The following is a 24,876-nucleotide window of genomic DNA, read 5'->3' on the forward strand; positions in this document are numbered from 1 at the left end:
TTCAGTCTTTCCTGTGTGTTGCAATGAACTGAAATGTTGGTAAATGTGTTTGTTTAGAATCCGAAGATAATAATTTATTACAAATAGTTCACGATTTGCTACTTTTTTTTCAAAGTAAGCATAATGTAAACAGTTGATACTTTTTCTAAACTATTAACTTTACTCTGAATTGACATTCTTTATTTTGTTTCGTTCTGTCACAACCTGTGACTTCAAAAAAGATTGATATCTATCATGTATTCTAACAACATACATAATTCAGTGTTGATTTATCAAATTTATATTTTATTTATGAATTGGGCAATTATGCAAAAATATGTCTGTTTCTATTGTCAAAGAGTCTACAATGCAATTTTATTGAAATAACTTACTGCAGTTTTTTAAAATTAATTGTCGATACATACCATGATATTTAAGGTGGTGTATTAAGCTGTAAGATTATCTGTAATCTAATCTAACGTTAATTTTAACATTAATCATGAAAGATAAGGGCGCAATAAGCTGTGTTGGGTTTGCCAAAAATCTGAGGCTAGTATAAAGTGCCCACACGTCCCGATTTTGGCGGGACAGTCCCGCTTTTTGGTGGACTGTCCCGCGTCCCGCCGATTTTTAAAAATGTCCCGCTTTTTAGAAAATATCTGCATTTCTTATTTAAAATGTACTGTAAAAATATATTACCTATTATTTATTAAGTATTATGGTGAATATAAAGAAATAAAAAAAAATTTAAAAAAAACATAAAATGCATGCAGAGTAAACTAAATTAGGCAATGTGCCGAGTTAGATTTACTAAGTGCAGACAAGTGCGGATTGTTGTTTTCAATTTGACGTTCGGTTTGACTCATTATTTGATTGACGAAGATAGTGGTAGAGCAATAGTCGTCACAACGTAACGGTCAATAAGGTAAAATTTAATACTCTTTTTTAGCCTTTGTAGTAAATTTTTTATTTATTTCTAGTATTTACCCACAGAATAAAAGATGAATAAAAAAAGAGAATGCAAATTTAATGAAGAGCTAAGCAGAGAATTTCCATTTATTAAAAAAAACAAAATAGACTATATGGTACGGTCTGATAAATGCAATGCTGACATGGTGGAAAAAACTATATTACTAAACATCTAGCGACAAAGAGGCACAAAAGATTTTTGAATAATGCCGCTTCCTCGTCTAAAATGGAACAGTTTTTTCGCACTTTGGCAACACGTAAAAACAGCTAGCATTAGCGGAAGGGCTATTTGCTTTCCACACCATAAACCTTGATCTGAAAATCAAAGTTTCAGATCAATGGATTCTACGTCACAAATGATCAAAACATTATTCGACAAAAAATATGCATGTGCAAAGACAAAAACCAAAGCAATTATTTGTAATATTTTTTCACCATATTCGTTTTCACAATTGCAGAAAGAATTAGAAAAATGCGCATTTATATCCATGAATTCTGATGCTGCCAACCACAAAGATTTAAAATTATTTCCCACAATTGTTAGATTTTTTGATCCAGAAACAAGAAATAAAATATTAGATTTTGTTTCATTGCCGAGTGAAACTTCACAAATAATTTTTGATTCAGTAAGTTACTATTTTAAAAAAGAATAATTTGAACATATGAAATGTTACAGATGAAAAAATTAAATGTTGGTTATCTGCAAATGTGGAAACAGACAAAAAGTGGACGGAGTTATTCCTTCATTTTAAACAGAATAATATTCCTTATCAAAATATTTTGAAAATTGTAGAATTTGCGCTCTCCCTTCCAGGAACAAATGTAGCAACAGAACGTGTTTTTTCTGGTATCAATAAAATATGGACAACTGAAAAAACGCAGTTGAACATTAAAACTTAAAAAATCTATTTTAAGTGTAAAATATAATTTGACCAATTCATGTGAAATATTTCACGACATTTTAATAAATGATCCGAATCAATTGCTAAGTATTCACTCAGATCAAAAATATGACCCGGAAAGAAAATCATAATTTTTTTAAATAAAAAATTTAATTTGATTAAAAATCATGATGTTCAAATTATTATTTTTTACAAATATTTTTATAGTTACCAATAATTAATAATAAGTACATTTTTGTACAAGTATATGAATGTATACAATAAAATATATATATATATATAACGAAATTGTAATTCTCATTTCATCCCATTTGTCCCGCTTTGTCTCAACGAAAATGTGGTCACTTTAGGCTAGTAGGATATTTTCTTATTGAGAACATGTTATTAGTAAATTATACGCAATGCTTGCATTATATACTACTATAATTACGATTTATATTATATATAATCTATAAAAATTTAGCCAAAATTAATGAAATTTTTCTTGGTTTTTCTAAAAATATTGCTTCAGTTGTAGTCTGAGAGATGTGCCAAATTTGTGAAAAATAATTTTATATAAAATGAAGTTTAAATGAAAAATCTATACAAAACTCATAACTCAGTATAAAGTAATTCAATTCTTCAAGTTTCACTTCTCCATTTGTCTTTCAGAACATAAAGTAACAAGTTTTAGAACTTAACAAAAATGTGTAAAAACAGTTTCTAATAATGTATATTAAAAAATGTGATATTAGATTTCTCTTTATTAAACCTATTCAAATTTCTATAACCTATTCAAAATAACGAAAACTTTGGAAAAATACATTTCCAAATAATATTTTGCGGAATATTCAGTTACATCCCTGCTTATAATTAAATTTTCAATACTATTAACCTATAAATTTAAAAAGTAACGTAGTGGTTTGCCAAAAGTGACTGCGAGTTATATCTTTCATGTTTGTCCATTTTTATTTTAGTTATTCATTTATTATATTTCCTCACATTCCGGTGCCCATTTGTCTCCATAATTATTGGAAACTTTTTCAGATGGAAAACTGTTATAAAAATATTTTGTGTAGTAATAAAAAAATATTTTCCTATTCTGATTATATTTAGAAAATTGATTTTAACATTTGAATTTAATATTTATTTAAAATAGGTTTTTATTTTGGAAAAATAGCTTTATTGGTTTAAAAAATGTTAAAAAAAAAAGTCGTATTTTAACCTGTAGTCTTCTCCGCATAGCAGAACCGTTTTCCCATGTACTTCAATGGAGAAATAGTGTATAGGTGAGAAGCATTCTCCCCATTTTGCCCTTTCGCTAACCACCAGTGGGTTAAGTTTAAGTTGCTTTGATGTGATATTATTTTAATGAATGTGTATTTTTGGCATTTTGTTGCCAGTAACCAGGGTTGGAGTTTTTGCCGGCAAAAAGGATTTTTTGCCAGGACAGTGGCAAAAACTTGGTAAAAACTGGCAAAAACCAAATTATCTAAATTGCTGATTAAATATTATTACAAAATACTTGAAACAAATTTAAATCAATCATAAGAAATAATAATTTTGATACATTATATGAAAAAGATTATTTTTAACATATTAATAATTAATACAAGGGTAATAATTTTTAAAAGATTGAAAGTTTTTGTCCTGCTTTCATTTTAGAATTCTTAAGTAAATGTTTTTTTACAAATAAGTAAATATTATTTGTATAATATTATTATTATTTATTATAAAAAGTTATTATTTGTACAATAATTAACTACACATGCTGATAGATATTTTATGCTTTAAATTATAGTTATATTAATTTTAAATAAGCTCATTTCACTGGAAAAAAGAGAATAAGCACAAATTTTCCAATCAATAATGTTTTAAACTACTAAAATGATATATTATTACATTATGATTTAATTATGGAATAATAATTTTGGTAATTTTTTTGTAATTATTTATATTTTTTAGTATATATTTCAATTTTAGGAATAATTTTGTATCAAAAATGTGTTTTTGTCCTCTTATCTTGGAAAATATAGGTTTTTGCCAATTTGCTTGGCAAAAACCTGTTTTTGCCAGGATGGTTTTTACCAGTATTTACCATGGTTTTTTCCACTTGCAGCAAAATCTTGCCAACCCTGCCAGTAACATAATTCAAAATGTAATGTTGACTTACCTATTGTTTTGTAATTTTGAATTTTTTTTATTGTTTTTTATTTTTCTGAAGGCATTTGTTTATTTGTAATTTAATACTTTATTTTCAATTAATTTAAATCTTGGTTGGAAAACATTTTTAAGGGCACAGACTTACTGAAAATAATTTATTTTAATGATAAATGTATTCTTAATTTTTGTTAGATTAAAATTACTAATCAAGAGGTTCTAATATTTATTTGGCTTGTTTCAGTTTCAATAATGGCTGATGATTATGAACCTGACGAGTAAGTAGTTTTAACTTTTCTGTTAAAATTTTTTATCATGTTTTGTAAGTACAGGGATTTTTAATTTTCATTTCAAAAAGTGAAATTATAAATCTAATGCATTTAAAGCCTATTTTATTAATTTTTCTTATAGAGAGTATGGTTATTTTTTATCTGTGGATATTATCTCTTGTATCTCATTCTTTAAAAATCTCCTTAACAAATGTATTGTTAATAGAATCTGTAGTCTTTGGAATACCTTTCATATTTTTAATATGATTATTTGAGTTTTGATTTACTTGTACATTTAGTTTAAACCCTTTCAAATTATTATTAATTTTTGATTTAATTAACTGCATGTTTTCTGTCAATTGTCACAGAAGTAGTTACGTTTGAAAAATTGTTTTATATAGCTTTTATTGCTCAAAAAGTTTGTATTTGTCTTTCTATTTTGAAGCATTCTGCTTCTTAAATAATTTGTTTTTGTTGTATACGCAGAGTACCTTCATATATCTATTTAAAAAGAAATTTTTCTTTTCTTGCACTGTTCTTATATTTCTAGTAAAAAATTCATTTTGTTTCAGTGGGTCGAAACACTCGATCTGTAATTTTCTATAGATGATTGATTCTTCACAAATTCTTTTCTAATCTATATACTTTTAATAGATATCAAATTTTTTAATATTATTTATTAAGCAATTTTACCATTTTTTTTCGAATATTTGTAATGACAAAATAATACATTGGAAGTTTTTACCATTTTAGAACAGGTTAGAATGTAAGAAATCAAATACTGCTGCATGTTTGATTACAGTACGAATTTCAGTCCTCTGATGTCTGTAACAAACAAAACGAATAACAATTAAATAAATGATATACAAAATTTATCATTTATTTAAATTGAGCTTATAGTCAATTAATATTTTTGCCACTATTCTAATAGAGTTTGAATTTAAATTACATCTATATACTGTACTGGGTTAAATTTTCTTCTGCAAAATTTATGGTCAGTTGAATTTTGAACTGCTTTTTAAATAACTAGAGTGCTTAGTGTATCTGTTAGACATTTTAGAAACTTTTGCTCTTTAGGACTTCCAAATTTCTGGGTCCTTATTTATTTTATTACAAGTTAGTCTCTATTTAAAATATGAAATCTACCTCTTTTTCAATGTATGAATATGCTTATTCATTGGTATTTATCAGTTGATAGAAAAAGCGTAGTTAGAAAACAGTTAGGATATTATAGCTATCAAGGTTTTTAATTAGGACAATGAAACATCAAGGAAAGGCAACAATGATATCCGATGTTCAGAATAATTCTAATTTCACAATCAGCTATTAATAAATTAAAATTCTAATGAATGTATATATACAGTGCCACAAGTGCCCAGAAAGGCACTCTTACTCTTAGTTTTGGTGTGTATTGGAGAAAAAGAAGAGGCACATTTTTCAAGCTAAAAACTGTTTACTTTTAAAACCTACAAAAAAAAAAGTGAAGTATAACAGTATAATAATAAAAAAAAAATTGTTAGTCACAATCAGAGCCCTCTTCATCTGACGTAATGTCATATTCCGAAGTTTCTAAACCCCAAAAATGAAGGAAAAATCAATCTAATTCATTCTCAGACATATTTGAAAATAGAAACTTTTAGTACACATAGGGACAAGAGCAGAAGCGGAACGAAAATAAAAAAGCATATACTACCCAAAAGAAACACAACCAGTACAGCTGTCATTTACTTTCCTCAAACTTCCCTTTTGCTCCACCCCTCTTGCCCTGAAATCCTTTGAAGTCACTCTCAAGGTCATTCTATTGCACTCCAATGCTGTGGGAGTAGTTTTACTGATTGCAGCGCATCGCAAATCACATTGCATACTTTGGAGAGGCTTATATATGTGCCAGGGGCAGTTAACCCATTGATTTGGCAAAGTGTATATATATATGTATGCCTATTGCAGGCAATGCAAAATTTTTTTCAAAACAGTGGATTAAAATATTATTTTTGCCCTACGTTTCATTTTCTTATAAATAATCTAGTATGTAGGCCCCGTGGCAGAAACACAGCGACATTGTCGCAGAAAGCGACTGATTTCTTGCAAAAAGATTTTTTTTTATTTGGGAAATGAAAATTTTTGGTTTGCCACAAACAAAAGTTCTCAAAAAAATTCTGCAGAAACAGAAGCTGTTTTACCAAAGAAAAAAAAAAAAAAAAAAACATTTTCTACAGAAACAAAAAATTTCTGCAGAAGCAATAATGGTTCTGCAAAAAAATTTTCTTACAGAATTGTTTTAAATGTTTTTTTTTCTAGCGTACCGCGGAAGGAGAAAGATATCTCACTATCTACGATTTTTTGGCATGCGAATGAAAACCAGATTGGTGGAAAATATTTACTGGTGAAACACTTTCAACCAGGTTTCCATATGCATGCGAAAAAAATCGCACCCAATGAGTATGGCTCTAATACCGATGTTTCAGTACTGATAAGGACTATTTCGTTTCGAGATGTTGAATAGACTTGAGCATATTGAGTCGGAAACCGCTTCTGCATACTTCGTGTGGAATCAATGCTATATATTTACAAAAAACAGTACGAAATCACAAGCGCTTTGTATTTTTTTTCGTTCTGAACTTAATCTGATCACGAAAAAAGCTTTATTTACCTCCTTTTTTTAAAAAAAAATCTTTCAATAAGTCAGTACAATATTAATCGAATCAAATTAATCTATAATTAATTAGATGTAGAAAAAATTGAAACAAACATTGCTTTAATTTTTTTGCTTTTAGAATTCGGTTATAGTCAAATCTATTTTATTACTTTGATTACTCAACTTCAGTATTGATTTTTTCACCTGATTTGTTTCTGTACCTGATATAACTACTATAATGAAACATTAAATCATACTGTTTTAAACTGTTTTAATAATTTAATTTTGATACTGTTTTAAACTGATACTTCAAATTCAGTTATCTTGTTTTATAACTTTAATCTTTTTGTTCATTCTTAGCTATTTCTATAAGTTCTATCTTATTACAGGTTCTGGGTAATCTTTATTTATGCTCTAGTAAGCATTTTTGTCTGCAGATCTATACATTTAAAACTTTTCGTTATTATCGAAGATTATGCAAATTTATACTTAAAAAATTTAAACTTATTAAGAAATGAAAACTTATATTATGAAATTAAGAAAAAAAAATCTACACAGTTTTATTCTATGCATGTAGACTTATTTTATAAACACGAATTTCATCTATTATTATAAATTCATTACAAATACATTTATAACGATAAAAATATCTTGCAGAAAGATATTGGTTCTAGTTAGGTTTGTCGCAGAAAGTCAGAAAAAATTCTGCCACAGGGTATGTAGGTATTGGATTTTTCTATAAAGTATCCTGATTATTTTGAACCACTACAAAGCATTGAAATAGTTTTGATTTTTTCACCAATCTTTAGAATGAATTGATGCTTCTTTATTTTTAGAAATGTTCTTGTATTTTAAAAACCTAATTTTTTTACTTTAAAATTTAATAATTTAATGTATTACTATTTCTCAGCCCTGTTGGTGATGATTATGATGATGCAGAACCAGAAGATGAAGCTTTGGATGAAATTGAACAAACAGAAGTAATTGTTTAATAGTTTTTTAGTTTCATTTTCAACTCTGTTTCATAATTTTCCCATATTTTAAATAACCATATTTTTACTTAAAGAAATGGCAATGATTTATTGTAATATTTTGATAGTTAAACATTTAATTGAAAACCGACTAATTCAATCAACCATTTTGATCATGCATAGTTCTTTATTCTATCATTATTTTTTTATGTATCATTATGCTTTTGATTTTTTTTAGTATTGAATTTATTTTTAAATCTTTAAAAGAATGTTTTTTGGTCCGGATAAAAAAAATTTCAAAAAAGCTTGCAGTTCCCCTCATTTTAATTTTACTTTCTTTATTTAAAATGTATTACTGAAAAAAAATTCTTTGATTTTCAAGTTTTTTCCCTTTTTTTAGATAATGTTTTTTATCTATAAACAATTGTACATTAAAAATATAGAATATCTGTTGTTCATTTTGCTGTTTATAAAATATAGATTAGTTATTTTAATATATGGCAGACAATCATGTTAAATGCCTTGATTTTCTATTTTAAAATGATAAATTTTGGGTGATAAAAGTTCATTTACAGTCACATACAATGACCCCTGTTGATAAACAGGGTCATTTAATGTTGTTGATATGTTGAGATTGCTATATTGTAATTGTAAAAAGTAATGCAAATTTTTACTCAGAATTAGAATACTTGATACATTTTGAAAAATTGATGGTGCAAAATATATATACTTATGTTTTCAGATAATTAAAAAACAACATTACTAGTTTTATTTAGGTAATCTAAAAGAAAATATTGTAAATATTTATTAACAGAAGTATACATTATGTAAGGAATTAATAAAACAATCACTGCAATTGAGGTTAGTGGTCATTCTAAAATTGGTTGTTTATTTGCCCATAAGCAGAATATTTTCAAATGTTCTGCAGCAGGACTTATTTATGCAAATGTTCTGCAAGAATTTCCCAGCAAAAAAAGTCCAACTTTACGTTAAAATACTATATTTTCATTTATTAAAGTACAGGATCATACACAGATACACTACATTATTTTTTAAATTCTAGATTTGCTACTTTTTCAATCACTTTTGAAGTACAAAATTTTGTTAAGGATGATGATGATGATGAATTATTAATAAAATGTCTATGATATGAAGGTCCGAACATTAAAATAAGGGCTGCATTAAAAATCTTTCGAAGGAACAAGTGCCCAAATGCTGCACCATTTGCAAACACAAACATTCGCTGGTCTGTTGCTCCAACAACTTCTTCATCTCCATCATGATCTTTTAGAAACAATTCTGTCAATTGTGGATCCCCATGATTCACAAATTTCTTCTGAAATGGGAATAGAAAATATAAAAGTCATAAACTCAGGGATGAGATTCTTCCGCGGATTCGCGGATTTCCGCTTTTTTTCAGATTTTTCCATTTTTCCCGCTAATTTCCGCTGAAATTTTTTTTTGCCCAAGTTAAAATGTTTTATGAGGAATTTAATTTTCCGCGGAGGGAAATTGTTGAAGTCCCTTTTCCTCCCTCTGAAGTTTCTCTAAAAATCATTTCCTTGGGATAAAACTGGTTGACCTTTATACAGGGATGAGATTTTTTTTGTCTCTCGAATTTCAGCCTTTTTATCAAAAACTCCGATTCTCTAAAAGTTTCGTTTTTTTAAATAAATATCCCGTTTTTTTTAAATTCAGTCATTGAAGTAAAATAATTATATTTATTTACGATTTTCAAAGATAAACAGAAAATTCAATCTACGCCCTAGCTGCTAACCCTTCCACATTTTTACTTATTTTAGCTATTTTCTCCGATTTCAAGCACAGAAAATAAGATTTTCCGTATTTTTTATCCGTCGGCTGGATAGCTCGTATTTTCGTAATTCAGATCTCGATTTTTATTCACGCGATTTTAATATCAATCATCGATTTTCGTATTTACCTGATTTAAAAGTTGCACATTGCGATTCTTATTTACGCTATTTAAATATCGTATATTATGATTCTTATTTACGACATTTAAAAATCCAATATCGTGTTTTGTATTTATGCATTTTTAAAATCTCGATTTTATTATCAAATCTCGATTTTCGTATTTACCTGATTTCAAAGTTGAACGTTGCGATTCTTATTCAGGCGATTTAAATATTGTACAGTGCGATTCTTACTTACGAGATTTAAAAAATCAATATCGCGATTTGTATTTACGAGCTTTTAAAGCCCTATGTAGCAATTCGTATTCACGTGAGCTTAAAATCCAATATCGTGATTCGTTTTTGTGGTTGTAATATCGCGCGATTTAAAAATTATGCATCGTGATCAAAAAATTAAAAAATCATGATTTGTATTTTCGCATTTTTTAAATTCGATGTAGAGTTTCATATTTACGTGATTTAAAAGTCTCATATCGGAATTTATATTCACATGGTTTACAAGTTTAAAAATCGCACTCTTTTGTCAAATTTTTGTTTATATATATATATATTTTTTTTTCTTCTTCTTTTTTTGTTTTTTGGATTTCCTCTTTTTTACTTTCTGACTACTCTCATCCCTGTAAACTTTATGAAATTGGAAATCTCGAAATTTAATTCTTTTACGGCTTGCTTTAGAAGCTCTCTTGATAAAAATGGTGATCGATTTCTCCTGCTGTCTGCTGAAAACTGATACACCCATTTTAGAAAAATGTTATAGCCAAAAGCTAACTCATTAATTTCCTCCTCAGAATGGCAAAGATATGGGAGAGGTAGATTACTGATAAATGTGCTGAAATTTGTGCAGGGTGTCAAATGTTCCTCTTCTAAAGCAACACCATTCCTGGAAACAGCAGCTAAAGAGAATTTTATTCAAGATACAAATTGTTCTGCAGGACTTCGTTTGTTCTGCGATGTACGTCACAGTTTTAGGCACTTTCTGCTTCTGGGTTTATTTGTAATAATAAATATCTAGTATTTTCAAATGTTATTTGCTCCTTTTTTCATTCAACCGTACAGGAACTGTAAAATTATTTAAACTATAAATGAATCTGAAATAATCATTGATAGAACCTTATTTTGTTGGAGAATAAAGAAATTTATCTTCTGATGGAACTGTGATGTCTAATCAAAAATTAAGTATATGAAAATTAGTGCAACTTGAAGTTACTTTCAACCAATAGAAATTCAAAGAAAAGTTTCCTAACATAAATATATGATCAATGTACTTTTTGTTCCCTTTAAAGAGAAATTTTTAAAGATAGTAAATGTGTTCCTAAAAACCTATAAATGCATGCAGGATATGGTGCATATTTGGTCATTTTGGATCTTAAATGATGTAAAATGATCGATATTCTACTACTTTTTCATATCAATTCTTTACAACCAGAATTCTTTGTGTTAAACAGCAAGCAATGAAGAAATGTTGTTTTCCTATAAAAATGGTTACAAATTTGTCTTAATCACGATCTAAAATTTGAAAAGAAGAGGTGTTGCTATTTCTAAAGAAGAAAGTGCTTAAAACTATCGCAGACTTGACAAAGCATTTTACAAAAATGAGCTGACTGTTTTTTAGCTTTAAATTGTGTAATGAGTGATTAAATTATTTTAACTCACCGTCTTCATTCTTATTTGAATATTAAAATTTACTTTAGTTGTAATATAATTAAGGACTTATTTTATTTAAATAATATGCAACAAATGCTTTAGTCAAAAATTTAAAGTAAGAAAAGTTATTGATAGTTTTCTAGATTATTTGGGTAAAATATTGAATTTTTCCCATGGTAACATTAAAAAAAAAAAATTCGAAGGAGCGAAGTTAAAATAGTGCAAATTATTAGATTTTTATAATAAAATTTTTTCCCTGCTACTAACTTATTTTAAATTTATGTTAACTTTAAGCAGCTTTTTTTAGTTGGAAATAAAAGTAGATCTAACTCCTATAAAAGAATTATATCTCTAATGTTCTGACACAAGACTTGATAATTACAAGCGTTCTATAAGTATTCATCAAAAGTAAACAATCAACTCACTCGAAAGTTATTACTATTTTTTAAAAAACCCATTTAAAATGACATTTTTGAACCAAAACTGCAGTAAATAATAACAGTAAGCGAATAAATAAAAACAGAACTATATTCAGTTAAAAAATTTTAAATTATGTATAAATGCCCTCATCACTAAACAAAAAAATATTAAGTGTGATCAAATGGGTGGTCTCATCATAGTTTTATCATATTCAGAGCGGCGAGTACTATCGCACAAAAAGAAGAATTAGAATAATTAGAAAAAAACTTAATAATTAGAGTAAAGGGATAATTTGAAAAGATTTGTTATCTGAGCATTACTTTTATTCCTAATTGTCAAGATAACTGGAAAAATGCTGATATTAGTTAATTTTTGTAATTAATTAAACATTGAAATTAGGGGAGCAGATCTTATATTCCATCATTTGCTTGAAATATATATTTTAAGAAGGGATAAGACTGTCTGTGACATACATGACAGTTTTGAGCACTTCTTAAACTTACTTGTACACATTTTATAGTTTTAAATATCTTTAAATGTTTATAAAAGTATAACTAAATTGATTTCTGTTTCAGGAAGATAATATAGAGCTACTATCTGCTCCTGAACATCAGCCACAGCTGAATCAAAAGCGCATCACAACTCCTTACATGACAAAATATGAAAGGGCGAGAGTCCTAGGGACTCGAGCACTACAAATTGCGTAATTATTTTTTCTTCGTATTTTTTTATTTATATCATGCATACATATATATATATTTCAAAATTATTGAGCTGCATTACAGTAGAACCCCGATTGTCAAACTTCCGATATTGCAACACTTCAGTTATACAACACACTTTTAGGCGCTTGTCAGAAAGGTTCTGACAAATATTTAATCATTTTTACAACCTGTGTTATCAAATTATTGTTGTGACAACAAATCCAAAATATGACTGTTAAATCATGAATTTTTCATGATATAATACAGGGATGTGATTCTTCCGCGGATCCGCTGATTTCCGCTTTTTTCAGATTTTTCCATATCTTCCGCTCTTTTTTCATAAATTTCCTCGCGGAAAAAAATTTTATGCAGTAAATGATATTTTGTTGAAAATTTTTTTCTTCTGCGGAGAGAAAGTATTGAAGCCCCCAATAAACCTTTCTTCCTTTCTTCACATGTCAATCTGCTGGCTGGGGTAAAAGTGGTTAACCTTGGTAAAACAATGCCGTCTCCTACTCCACTACTCTCTTATCTTTTCAGGGATGAAAGACTTTTTAAAATTTCCGACCATGTTCCAAAAACTTTTGGGGAGTCGGACGAACGATATAGTCGGACTTGCGACTTGTTGCCTTGACAACCGCGACTTCCGCTATAGATTGGAAAGGAGAAAAAAAGTCATAAGCAGTTTCGTTTCGGCCGCTGATATTTGATTTCTTTTGATTGGCTGATTTACAGAATTTTAAATATTAGGAACTGGGCCAGAATCTGCTAAAATTGCGATTCTTATTTAGATGATTTTTATGTAAATCATCGATTTTCGTATTTAACTGATTTAAAAGTTACTTGTTGAGATTCGTTTTTACACGATTTAAAAATCATTACTCGCAATTCCCATTCACGGAATTTAAAAATTCAGTATCGCGATTTGTATTTAAGCGTTTTTAAAACCCAATATCGCGATTTGTATTTAAACATTTTTAAAACCCAATATCGCGATTCATATTCCCGCTAGTTTAAAATCCAATGTCGCTATTCGTATTCATATATATTTTTAAATTTCAATATTGGGATTCGTTATCACGCGGTTGTAATATCAAACATTGATTTTCGTATTTATACGCGGTTTAAACATTACTCGTTGCGATAAGTATTCACGGACTCTAAAAATTATGCATCGTGATTCTTATTTACACGATTCAAAAATTCAATACCGCTATTTTTATTTTCGTGCTTTTAAAATCAAATATCGTGATTTTAAAATTGAATATCGTGATTCTTATTCACGCTATTTTTAAATTGATTATCGCGATTCTTATTCACGCAATTTTAAAATGAAACATTGTGGTTCTTATTCACGCGATTTTAAAATCCAACGTCGCTATTCTTTTTCAAGCGATTTTAAAATCCGACATCGCGATTCTTATTCATCCTATTTTAAAATCGAACATCGCGATTCTTATTCACGCACTCTTAAAATCCAACATCGCGATTCTTATTCACGCAATCTTAAAATCCGATATCGCCTTATTCACGCGATTTTAAAATTCGGCATCGCGATTTTAAAATCAAGCATTGCGATTCTTATTCACGCGATTTTGAAATCCAACATCGCGATTCTTAATCTAAGGCCTCTAAAAATTGTGTGATAAATTAACTTTCTTCTCCTATCAACACTGATGATCAAAAGTCTGCAAAATGCAGTCTACAGATCAGTCTTGTTAATAAAAGACCATGGAAAAAACAAAGAACTGATGAGAAAGTCCATAAAGGTCCTTTGACCATTAAAGAAATGTTTTTTAAAATGATGTGATACATAAAATCGTGCTTATGCATAATTACTCAAAGTTATCTAAATTATTAAAAAAAAAATCATTTTAATCAAGATTTTATTTAAGAACATAATTACCTTTTATTTTTATTTATTTGAATAGATAATAATGTAATCATTATCAGATTGGCTATTGAATTCATATAATTTTTTCTTTTGTACGTTTAGTGCTACAGTTATAAACTTCCTTTTTTTTGTGTTTTTGTCAATCACATCCCTGTATAATATCTTGATATATAATAGAAAAATAATCATAAATGTTTCTTTTTTGAAAAAAAAAAGTCTTTTGAGTAGTTTTACTGATAGTTTATGCATTAAAACACTGACTATTGATCCCCCATCCAATGATTTTGATTCTTTGAACTACCCTTGGTTCCGAGGTTATCAGTTAATTGGGGAGGAGGGGGGTATGATTTCATATAATATTATGATATATGCTAGAAAAATAAACACTGATGTTTTTTTTAAAAATAAAACCATTGCTACTTTTTGAGTAGTTTAACCCATAGTTCAAAGTTTATACATTAAAACACTCAAGGTCCCCCAATCATCCGTTGATTTCGATTTTCTGACATACCTGGTTCAAAAGGCTGTCAATTAATAAGGCTGTTTCAAATAAATCTTTAAAATACATTTTTCTTTCGAGAAAATTTCAATTTTTATGTATTTTATAATTAATTAACGACATTTCCTGTACACATCTACAACTTGTTGAATTTGTATGTTTTTCTCCCAGGAGCAAAATTATATTTTTGCAAAAAGTTTTTTTGGTTATTTCAAATGTTCCGTGAGTATTTTCAAAATTAAAAACTCTTTATATTATATTAAAATCGTTAAAAATTTTTTAAAATGACATAGTTTTATTTGTCATTTTATTTTATGACCAGTGTTGAATAACCAATACAATTCTGAGTGTACTACTATCAATATTCAACCACTTAGCTTTGTAATTTTGAACCCAACCCAGGAAATAGGAGAATTCCTGGATCAAGTATTGTGACAAACTGGCCCTCATGGAAGACTTTTTGATGAAACTCGTATTTGTGTTAGATGGTGAGGAAAACCACAAAAGCTTCCTACTCTTAGCCTAATGACTAAGGATTCTAACTTATGATCCATCTCTCACTGAGGATATTTTATATCAGCACTGTGGTTGGTATGAACTCTGTGCTGAATTTGTTTCAAACAGCCATCACTGGAATTCCAACCCGGGTTGCCTAGATGGAAGATGAGCGCTCTATCCCCTGAGTCACTACGGCTCTTTATTTGTCATTTAAGAAAATTAAACTGGTATGATAATTTAAACTGAATTTGAAAAAAAAAGGTGAATGAATTAGTAAGATATGAATAAATTCCTAATCAAAAAAAAATTTAACAGCATATAAAATTTTTATAATTTGGACAAAAAAATATTTTCTGCCTCAAAAGTGATGCAATTAATTCTGTTCTAAACATAATGTGTACTACAGGGACTTTTAATTGTTCTGTGACTGCTTTAGACATAAATTTTTTTGTTGCGTAAATTGTTCTACTCTAAAAATAAATCATACTGCAAGGAAGTAGATTAATATACTAGATGTATTAGATAAATTGTTCTGCAACTATGTGACAGTTTTTCACATTCCTTGTTTTAGGTCTTTTTTTCTTCTTTATTAGAAAATTTTAAATAACCTGTATTGGAATGATATAAAATAAACTACGATTTGTTGAAATTGTTTATTTTTATGTTATAATAGATTTTTGAATAATTTATATACTTTTGAAATTTTTAATTTCTGCATAGGTCTATTTCTATATTACTTTACTTATATGACTTATTTATAATTCTTTTGTGTTTATAGAATGCATGCTCCTGTGATGGTAGAATTAGATGGAGAAACGGATCCCTTGCAATTAGCTATGAAGGAATTAAAGTGAGTTGTTTGGGTCACTAAATATAAAAATAAGACGAAAAATTCATTTTAACTTACTTTGTATTCAATTCAGTTTTTTTTTTTTTTTTTTTTTTGAAATTTATTTTTCAACTTAATAGTACTTAAAAATTTTCTATATGTAATACTGTGTGCCATTTAATGTGCTCATATCAGTACCTGCAGTTTTTGTTAATAGTGAATAGTTCTCAGCTAACTGGATATCTTCTTAACATATGAAATTAGATAATGATTTATAAATCTTTTATGGCATAATGAGTATTTATTATAAAAAGGCTTTCTGAAACCAATTTATGTAAAGAAATATCATTAAATTTTTAATTAAAAAGTTTTAACTAAAGTGAATGAAGCTGTTTTAATTCAAATTTAATGCTAGTATGGTTTGAGTGACATATTAAAGTCTCATTTCTTTATTGATTCTTTAGTGCTGGTAAATGTGAAAGAAAACCTTTGCTGATGCTTTTTAAGTATCATTCATTTTTATTTCTAAGAAATGCCCTTTTATTCAACTTTACCCACATATATTTGCGCTTGATCCTTCATTTTAACATTTCCCCCAAACCTCAAAAACAAAAATTATTGAAATAATTTAGTTATTTGAGTGGGGGTGAGACAGTAGAACTCAAGAACAACTTTTAAAAACAAACGAATTCTTAGAAAACTGTTACATAAAATTGCTGCTGATTATTTTTGACCCTCCAACTAAAGACTCTTATTTCAATTTTGATGATAAAAAAAAACTTTTATATCTATAGCCGTTACAGGTTCTTGTACCACACAGCATGTGCTTTTGTTGAAAGCTTACTGTAGTGTTTTCCCTGGTTAATAATTTTTGTTTTACCCTCTAATTTCTTTGCTTTTAAAAAGCTTAGTGAGTGCTTATTCAATACACAAAAGTACTTCTTTTTTTGCTTGGTTTACTCCTTAAAAATATAAAATTTTAATATTTTGTCCTACAAAAATAGTTTTTTTCCTTTCCAGTATTATATGTATATTTATACCATTAATATTATAGTACATTTTAATATTAATAGAATTTCTAATTAGTACTATGCCTTTTTTTAAAAAAAGGAAAAGATGAAAAAAATATAAAAATTTATACTTCGGGATAAAAAAAAATTTTCATGTAAATTTTACTTATTTTTAGTTGTTTGTCAATGGTTTTGCATTAATTATTGTTTTCAGTTTTTTTTTCTCCATTTAATAAAAACACTTTATGTTTATCAAATAGGTTCAATTTTATTTTATTTTACAATTTATCTCAATGTACTTTTTATCCTTTTTATTACATTGAACTGGTTTCTTTCTTATAGATTAAATGGGATTTAGATTTTTCTGTTACTTATTTTCATTAATAATTTTTTCTAATGCATTTCAGGGTAAGAAAGATTCCGATCATCATCCGACGTTATTTACCTGATGGTAGTTATGAGGATTGGGGTGTAGACGAGTTGATGATCACAGAATAAAGATCAGCGAATTGGCATAATCATTACGTTATTCATTTTGTACATAAGTTATTCTCTTCATGTTTAATAAAAAAAAATTTAAACAAGTATTTTTCAGTGTTTTTATTTTTGTTAAACATAATCAAACACTTATTTTAAAATTCTTGTATTAAATTGGAGCCAATGTTTTGAGTGTTGATTTTAATGTTATAATATTTTTTGCTACGTAAAAACTTGAAAATAATTAAGTGTGCAGAATACACACCTTGTACAATAGAATTTTTTTTTTTTTTAAATGTAATTAGTTAGAGAATTATTACTTGTATTGAGAAAAACCATCTGCTTCCTGGAAAAAAATAATGGAGTTAAAATTTGACATGCTGTTTAGAATTATATAGTGATACTTTCAAAAAATTATGTTGATATTGCAAAATTAACATGGAGAAATGTACACTATTTTTTAATTTGCATCATCGTAAATTATATATTGATTTGCTTGAGCAGGTTTTATAAGGTTGATTTATTTATTGTTACAAGTTTTTCTGCTTTTTGTTACTTATGAAACATAAATTTGTATTTGTCTTTATTCTCAATGATGTGGTTTTAGAATTGGAAAAATAATCAAAGTCATATAATGCTAGTTAAAATGTATTTTGCAATATTTTAATTGCAGATTCTTAAATTAATATTCTTTCTTAATGCTTATGAGTTCTTAAACAGTTTTTTAATAGTTATAAAATTTTGAAAAAAGCTGTGTATTGAAGTTGTTTTGACTTTATTTTTTTTAATTTTGTATATTTAAATGTAAAAGATTTTGCATATTTTTCTGTTTGATGATTTATAAGTTAAATCATGGATTATTTTAATTCATATCTATGCTTTTATAGTATTTGTATTTCTTTTTATCTGTAATTAAGTTTTCAATAGCTGAATAGCTACCATTTTTTTTCATTTTCTTAATCCAATTCTTTGGAGTGATAGCAATATAAAAATGATTTTATATTTGTAACCAAAAATATTGTTTACAACATTTAAGACTTTCATACCTTTATTTAAATTATTTGTCTTTATAAAGGGTATTTATTTAAATTCAATAACACAATGTGTGTTGAAATCCAATAATTAAATCCTTTTTTAAAATCCAATATTGCGATTCATATTCACCTGATTTTTAAATCCAATATCGCTATTTTAATTCACCCGATTTTTAAATCCAATATCACGATTCTCATGAGAAGTAAGTTTTTTATTGAATTAATTACTGTAAAGGTGTGATATTCTTTGTTAGTAGGTTATTTAATTATAAATGCTAGTTCAAAAAATTATGTTAAATATGAAACACGATTGGTATTTAAATTGATTTATAAATTTTTAACACATAATTTTTTTCAGGGTTTTTCACTTAGTATCACTATTACCTTTGTTTATAAATCAATGTTGTTAACCAATATAAAAATATTAACATGTATATTATTGTTTTTACTGTTCCAGAAATAAATATACATCTCTTTCAAAAATCAGGTGATTTGGTAGTCATGTCTTAGTTAAATTGAGTAACTTTCAAAAGATCAAAAACAAATTTGTCAAAAAATATTTTTTATTTATATAAAATAACATTAGAACTATAAATACAATTTTCTATATTTTTTTTATAAAATTGGGAAAAAAATGAAACAATTGGTTTTACACATGCACTTATTAATTTACAATTGTTTAGATTATATTTCAAAGAAAAATTATATGTTAATGTCCAACTTAAATTTTTTCCCATTTGTGTCGGGAGAAGAAAAACATTTGAGTGTGTCCTATTGTTATTGAAATTTAACTTCTTATCTGAATTTAATTTCATTAACAAACAGATATTTTCAAAAACTTTTAACAAACATATAAAAGTGTAAAAGACGATTGTTTACAGCACATTAAAATAAAACATTAACAGTCATTTTTATCCCACATGTCCTTCCACTTTAACTTAAACTGTCTGCCACTTTAATGCTAGCACCGGTCATAATTTATCTATTTATTTCTTGTTACTGTAATCTTTAACCAGTGATCTAGTTCATGTTTGTTGGACATATCACACTACAGTTCATGTTGCTTGTCCGTAAACAATTTCCGTCACTTGGAGACCTTTTTTTCTAGAACAATATGTTGGCAAAATTTGTTTTAGTTTTACGAGGCCGTTCGACCACCTGATACACTAGCACAATCGTCCACATTTTCGGGCCAATCACAGACATTTTCATTGGGGTTGAACACTAAGTTGACAGGACAAGGCATGTGATGTCTCCTTTTGCCTTCACACATATAATACTTGGCACATTCTTTTTTGTCCACATGGTAGCTGATATGGCCATCTTCCTCTTCGCAAACAACTTCATCTTTTTCTACAGATAAGAATAATTTATAAATTAAAATATATTTAGTTTCATGGAAAAAATTGTCTTAAAGCATACCATTTATGTATTTTGTGAATCGAGAAAGAAATTATCATAAAGAGCAATAAATGTTTTTTTATTTATCAGGTAAGAAATAACATAAAAAATTGGTCACTCTATTTGATATCCATTACTTAAAAAAAAAAAAAAAAAATTGTACCTTTATTTAAAAACCAAAAAGACAATCTTTTTTAGTTTGGGAAAAAAAAACTTTTTATGCAAATTATTGTTTTAGTATTATTTTTATTTATTTTTTTGATTGATCAAAAATAACCTGTTTTATAGAGCAAATTACGTTTAAAGCCAATATACATTTTCACAATATGAATGTAAAAATTCGGTGGCAGAAGTAAAACTTGACACTTTTAAACGAAAAATTTTTTAATTATACAAAATATGATAATGTCTCTTCCATGGTATATTTTAATTATTACTGATAGTTAAATATTAATCCATCTATAAGTGATGAAAAATCATAAACTTAATCAAGATGTGGGCTTTTGACAGAGAATACAAAATTTTACTCTTACCTGTTCTTAGTTTCAAATAAATAAATGAAATATTATCAAAGATTTAATACTTGAAAATTATATAATATTTACCTAATAATGAGTTCAAAATATTACTGCTCAGAACTTCTAGCTTTGCAATATTGTATCCCTTAAGTTCTTCTTTAATTGTATTTATCAGAGGGTATTTCAAGCCCATGCACGATCCTCTAAAGTCATCCATATCTATTGACCATAGCATCACTCCACCATATCCAGCTTCTTTCAGCCACTGAACCTGCAATCACCATTTTTTTAAAAATATAATGATAAGTTATGATAATTTATTTATATTTCTTATGAAATTAAATCTTTTTTTTTTTTTACCTTTGTTTTCAAGCTTCTTTGGTCATCAAAGCCTACCCATTGGTTGCCTTTGTAAGCATAGGGAACCATTTGTTCATTGTCCCAAACCAAAATTGCACCAGATTTCAGGAAATCACAGACCTATGAGTAAAACAAAAGAAAAGTAGATTTGGAATAATATATTTGTTGAAGAATGTTTCTGATTAAAAGATGTTTACATTAAATATGCAATTGACTTTTCAAAAATTGTCTTTCAACATTTGAATTAAATAATTTAATTATAAATTAAATTTTTTGATTTCAATAATAAATAATTTAGTGCATGAATCATTTAAATTAAAAATAATTTCGAATAAATGAAATTTGAAAATAAGTTACTTTGTTTTATTGAGATATTTTATATAATTAATTTTATAAATGTTTCACAAGTTTTTAACGAAACAAAAATATAATCCCCTTTTCAAGTTGCCAAATTTGATATTTCCTGAAAAGATTTTTTTCTCCCTCTTGTTATAGTTATATAGCTACGGAATGTCCCCTGTTTACTGGGTGAGATTTTATTTTTAAAGTGGTTGCAAAATATATTAAGCAGTTTTTTCTTTTTTTTAAATTTTGGTTTTACAGACTATAATGGTTTTGACAACCCCTAGTGATAAATAATTTAAATATATAAAAATATTTAGTGGTTTAAAAATTAAATCCTTCTTACAATTGTTGATTTAATTGTTACATCGTTACCACTATAAAGAATTTTATTAGAAAGCGTAAGGAACGGCAGCTATGCAATAAAAGAATATCTCACATGTTCTTAATTAAACTGAAAGCAAAGTAATTAAGGAAACAATTTTATTAAACTTTTAGGATTAAAAAAATTCAGTTATGTTATATGTTTAGGTGGAAAAAATACAAGTTTGTTCTATATAAGCTAAAAATACTATTGTTTTGTTCTATAAGTAGGCTTTGAATAATTTAGTTGTGTTCTACGTTTAGGCTTGAAATATTACAGTTTTGTTCTATGTTTGGACTTGAAATATTGGCAAATTTTAATGGTCATACGTTTATGACTATTAATTAGTCACACGTTTATGAATTGAATAAAGAGAAAATAATATGAAGTTTATTTACCTCGAAAAAGGCCAATACACCTGGCTCACCCGTGTAGTTACCGGATTTGCCTCCATCTATAGCAGGTGCACCGATGTCTGTTAATGAAGTATTTTTTAAAGTGAAAGATCTTCCATAGGTGGGAATGCCAATCAATAATTTTTCTTTGGAGGCTCCTTTTTCAACCCATTCTTTGGCACTGTAATCCTATGGAAAGAAAAAAGTCAATGTTAAATTACGAGCCATAAATAAATTGCAAATTTTTTTTAAAGACAGAAGCCTTAACTCGAAAAAGACCAGCTTCAAATATGAAAATGTCACACTTTGATTTAACAAGATGCTTGAATTAAATGCCTTCCCTTTGCAATTTTTTTTTTTGACTTAAGCATTTGCCACCTCGCCAAATGCGTTAAAATTGTTAATTTGGCAAATAAAATGCTGTTTTGGCGAATGATATTTTTCCTCTGGAAAGAAAAATATATGTAAAATTTTTTTACGATTTGCAGTTGGCGAAGACTTTCGAAAATTTGCGAATACTTTTGATATTAGGCAAATTTATTGGCTAATAATTTGGCCGAAGACTCCCTGAGTAATAAATGGTGACTGATGCACGTTAAATCTGTCGGGTCACAACGTTCTCCATGTTCCCATAACAAATTATATCTCTGGGGGTACTGAATTGGAAATAGATCGTACTCTGGTTCAGGCCAAAATTACGATTTGTGGATGATTGCATGGAATTATAAATGGATCCGGTCTATAAACGGGTTGTGAGAGATGTGTGGCAGAAGTCGTATTCTCTTCGTTTGGTTTCATCAAGCAAGCTTGATGATATTTGCAAGTGAGATTAGAAACAACAAGTACTACATGATTTGTCGTTTATATTATAGCTGTATTAGAACACAATTTGAAAAAAAAAAAAAAAAAAACAGATAATAGCAACTTACTACTGTGAGTTTCTTTTGGTAGCTGGTGGCACTAAAGAGAGCAAATAACGGGCTGTTGTGTCCAACTTGTCTTTCCCAGTTGCCATGGAAATCGTACGTCATGACATTCATCATATCCAAATAACTATACATAAACAGACATTTCAGTTATTTATATAATTTTATTATTGCTTTCGAAAAGAGTCTCAGAATTTGTCAATCAGAGCAGTCAATTCAAAAGATGTTTGAAAAATTAGATATTGTTTTCGACAAAGCAATGCAGATCAATTAAAAATACAGCTTTTTCCGTGTAAGACAAAGCGGGAAAAGATATTTGAGAAATGCATGAACCGATTTAAATGGGTAATTTTACTCCTATTACTAAATAATTTTACTAAAAAAAATAAATAAAAAAACAAAAAAAATGACAACGAAAAATCAAACAATAATTTTTCTAATTTGCAGTTATTTAAATCTAAGAGAAACAAATACTCCTGATTGAAATTTCTTTAATTTACAAAATCGATTACTGATAATCATTTGATATGAATAAATAAAAAAAAAAACCTACTTTTTTTTTGATTTTATATTTTGTAGAACAAACCTAATTCCGATAATTTAACAGACTTTTTTACTAACTATAAGATTGTTTCTATAGTTGAAAAATACCAAAATATATTTTTACTTGTAGTTAGAGCGCCAGAAAATAAAATGTATTAAGAGACTTCGGTGCCCCATTTGCATCAAAGGGTTATGAGGCAATAAGGTTAAATGGTTCACTGACTGATAAGTGACTGACAAATGCTGAAAAGAAATTTTCAAATTGAAAACAAGCTATGAGAGGATTACTTAGGATTATGTAGTGAGGAAGTTTTCTTCTAATAATTTGTTTGCATTTTATATTTTGAAGAAAAAAAAAACTTTTTTTTCAGCAATTAAAATTTTATGACTTATTCTAAGTTTGTCTGAACTCACATTTTCTATACTTTAAATTATTAATTAGTAATGGAGGGGAAATTTCTTCCACTTTCTAGCGTCCTCCTAACTTTGAAAGGTTTTGTGATTTTCTTCTGCATATAATACAAAGGCAAGTAAATTCCATAATAAAGGAACGAAAGCTGGTTTCCTTCAGAGTTGGGTACTGATTCAAATCTAATTTGAGTGGGTGATTTGAATCACAAACTTGCAACTGATTTGAATCATTCTACTGAACTGATTCTATTGATTCGAATCACTTGTAATGATTCGTTTTGTCCAACTCTAGTTTCCTTATCTTCTGAGTTAGGTTGAAAACTACAAAGCTAAGAGAAGTTTACTTTAAAACATGAAAGGGTGGAATCAGCTGCTCCCGCGTTATTTCCAATATATATACTTCATATGTGTGTGTGCGTGTATGTGTAACATAAAAAGCTGCAATTTATTTTTTTTATATTATATCTTTATTTAAATATTCTTTCTTATTTAATATTCTAAACTAAAAGCTCTTTCTCACACTTTAATATTTCCATCCTATCTTTCAATCTATTTTTGGCTTCAAGTTATGCATTAAATAAAAATTTTTATTTCCCCCTTCTTTTTTTTTTGAGCCGTGAGAAATACCAGGGGTCTGTCCAGACATTTTGTGAAGGGTCCGGTTTTCGTGAAATTGTGAAAAAATTACTCACATTCTTTCAACCAGGGTCCGCTTTTATGAATTTGTGCAAATTGGGTCCGTTATTGCAAAAATATTTTTTCAAGGAGTTTTTAAATTGTAAAGACATACGAGAATTATGCTCAACACT

At 27.6% G+C, this 24,876-nt stretch overlaps 2 protein-coding genes across 2 annotated transcripts in view; one reads left to right on the forward strand and one right to left on the reverse strand.

The window, feature by feature from the left end:
• The first annotated feature begins 6 nt into the window (after positions 1-6).
• Positions 7-17,883, forward strand: Polr2F (RNA polymerase II subunit RpII18). Its single transcript, XM_043051467.3, has 6 exons — positions 7-114; positions 4,234-4,267; positions 7,804-7,873; positions 12,438-12,565; positions 16,236-16,307; positions 17,704-17,883. Exons 2-6 carry the CDS (start codon positions 4,242-4,244, stop codon positions 17,792-17,794), a joined length of 387 nt encoding a protein of 128 aa, XP_042907401.1. The 5' UTR covers positions 7-114; positions 4,234-4,241; the 3' UTR covers positions 17,795-17,883.
• Positions 17,884-19,352: 1,469 nt separating this feature from the next.
• Cht7 (chitinase 7) overlaps positions 19,353-24,876 on the reverse strand; it is a 78,287-nt gene continuing 72,763 nt past the window's right edge. Inside the window, exons 13-17 of the mRNA XM_071180017.2 lie at positions 23,117-23,240; positions 22,191-22,376; positions 21,087-21,206; positions 20,814-20,997; positions 19,353-20,160 (exon numbers count right to left, since the gene is read on the reverse strand). Of these exons, the coding sequence (XP_071036118.2) occupies positions 19,946-20,160; positions 20,814-20,997; positions 21,087-21,206; positions 22,191-22,376; positions 23,117-23,240 (829 nt within the window). The 3' untranslated portion in view covers positions 19,353-19,945. The remainder of the gene's footprint in view (positions 20,161-20,813; positions 20,998-21,086; positions 21,207-22,190; positions 22,377-23,116; positions 23,241-24,876) is intronic.

The sequence above is a fragment of the Parasteatoda tepidariorum genome, chromosome 1 (assembly GCF_982258835.1).
Source record: "Parasteatoda tepidariorum strain Cologne lab strain chromosome 1, Ptep-v5.0, whole genome shotgun sequence".
In the NCBI taxonomy this organism is placed as follows: domain Eukaryota; kingdom Metazoa; phylum Arthropoda; class Arachnida; order Araneae; family Theridiidae; genus Parasteatoda; species Parasteatoda tepidariorum.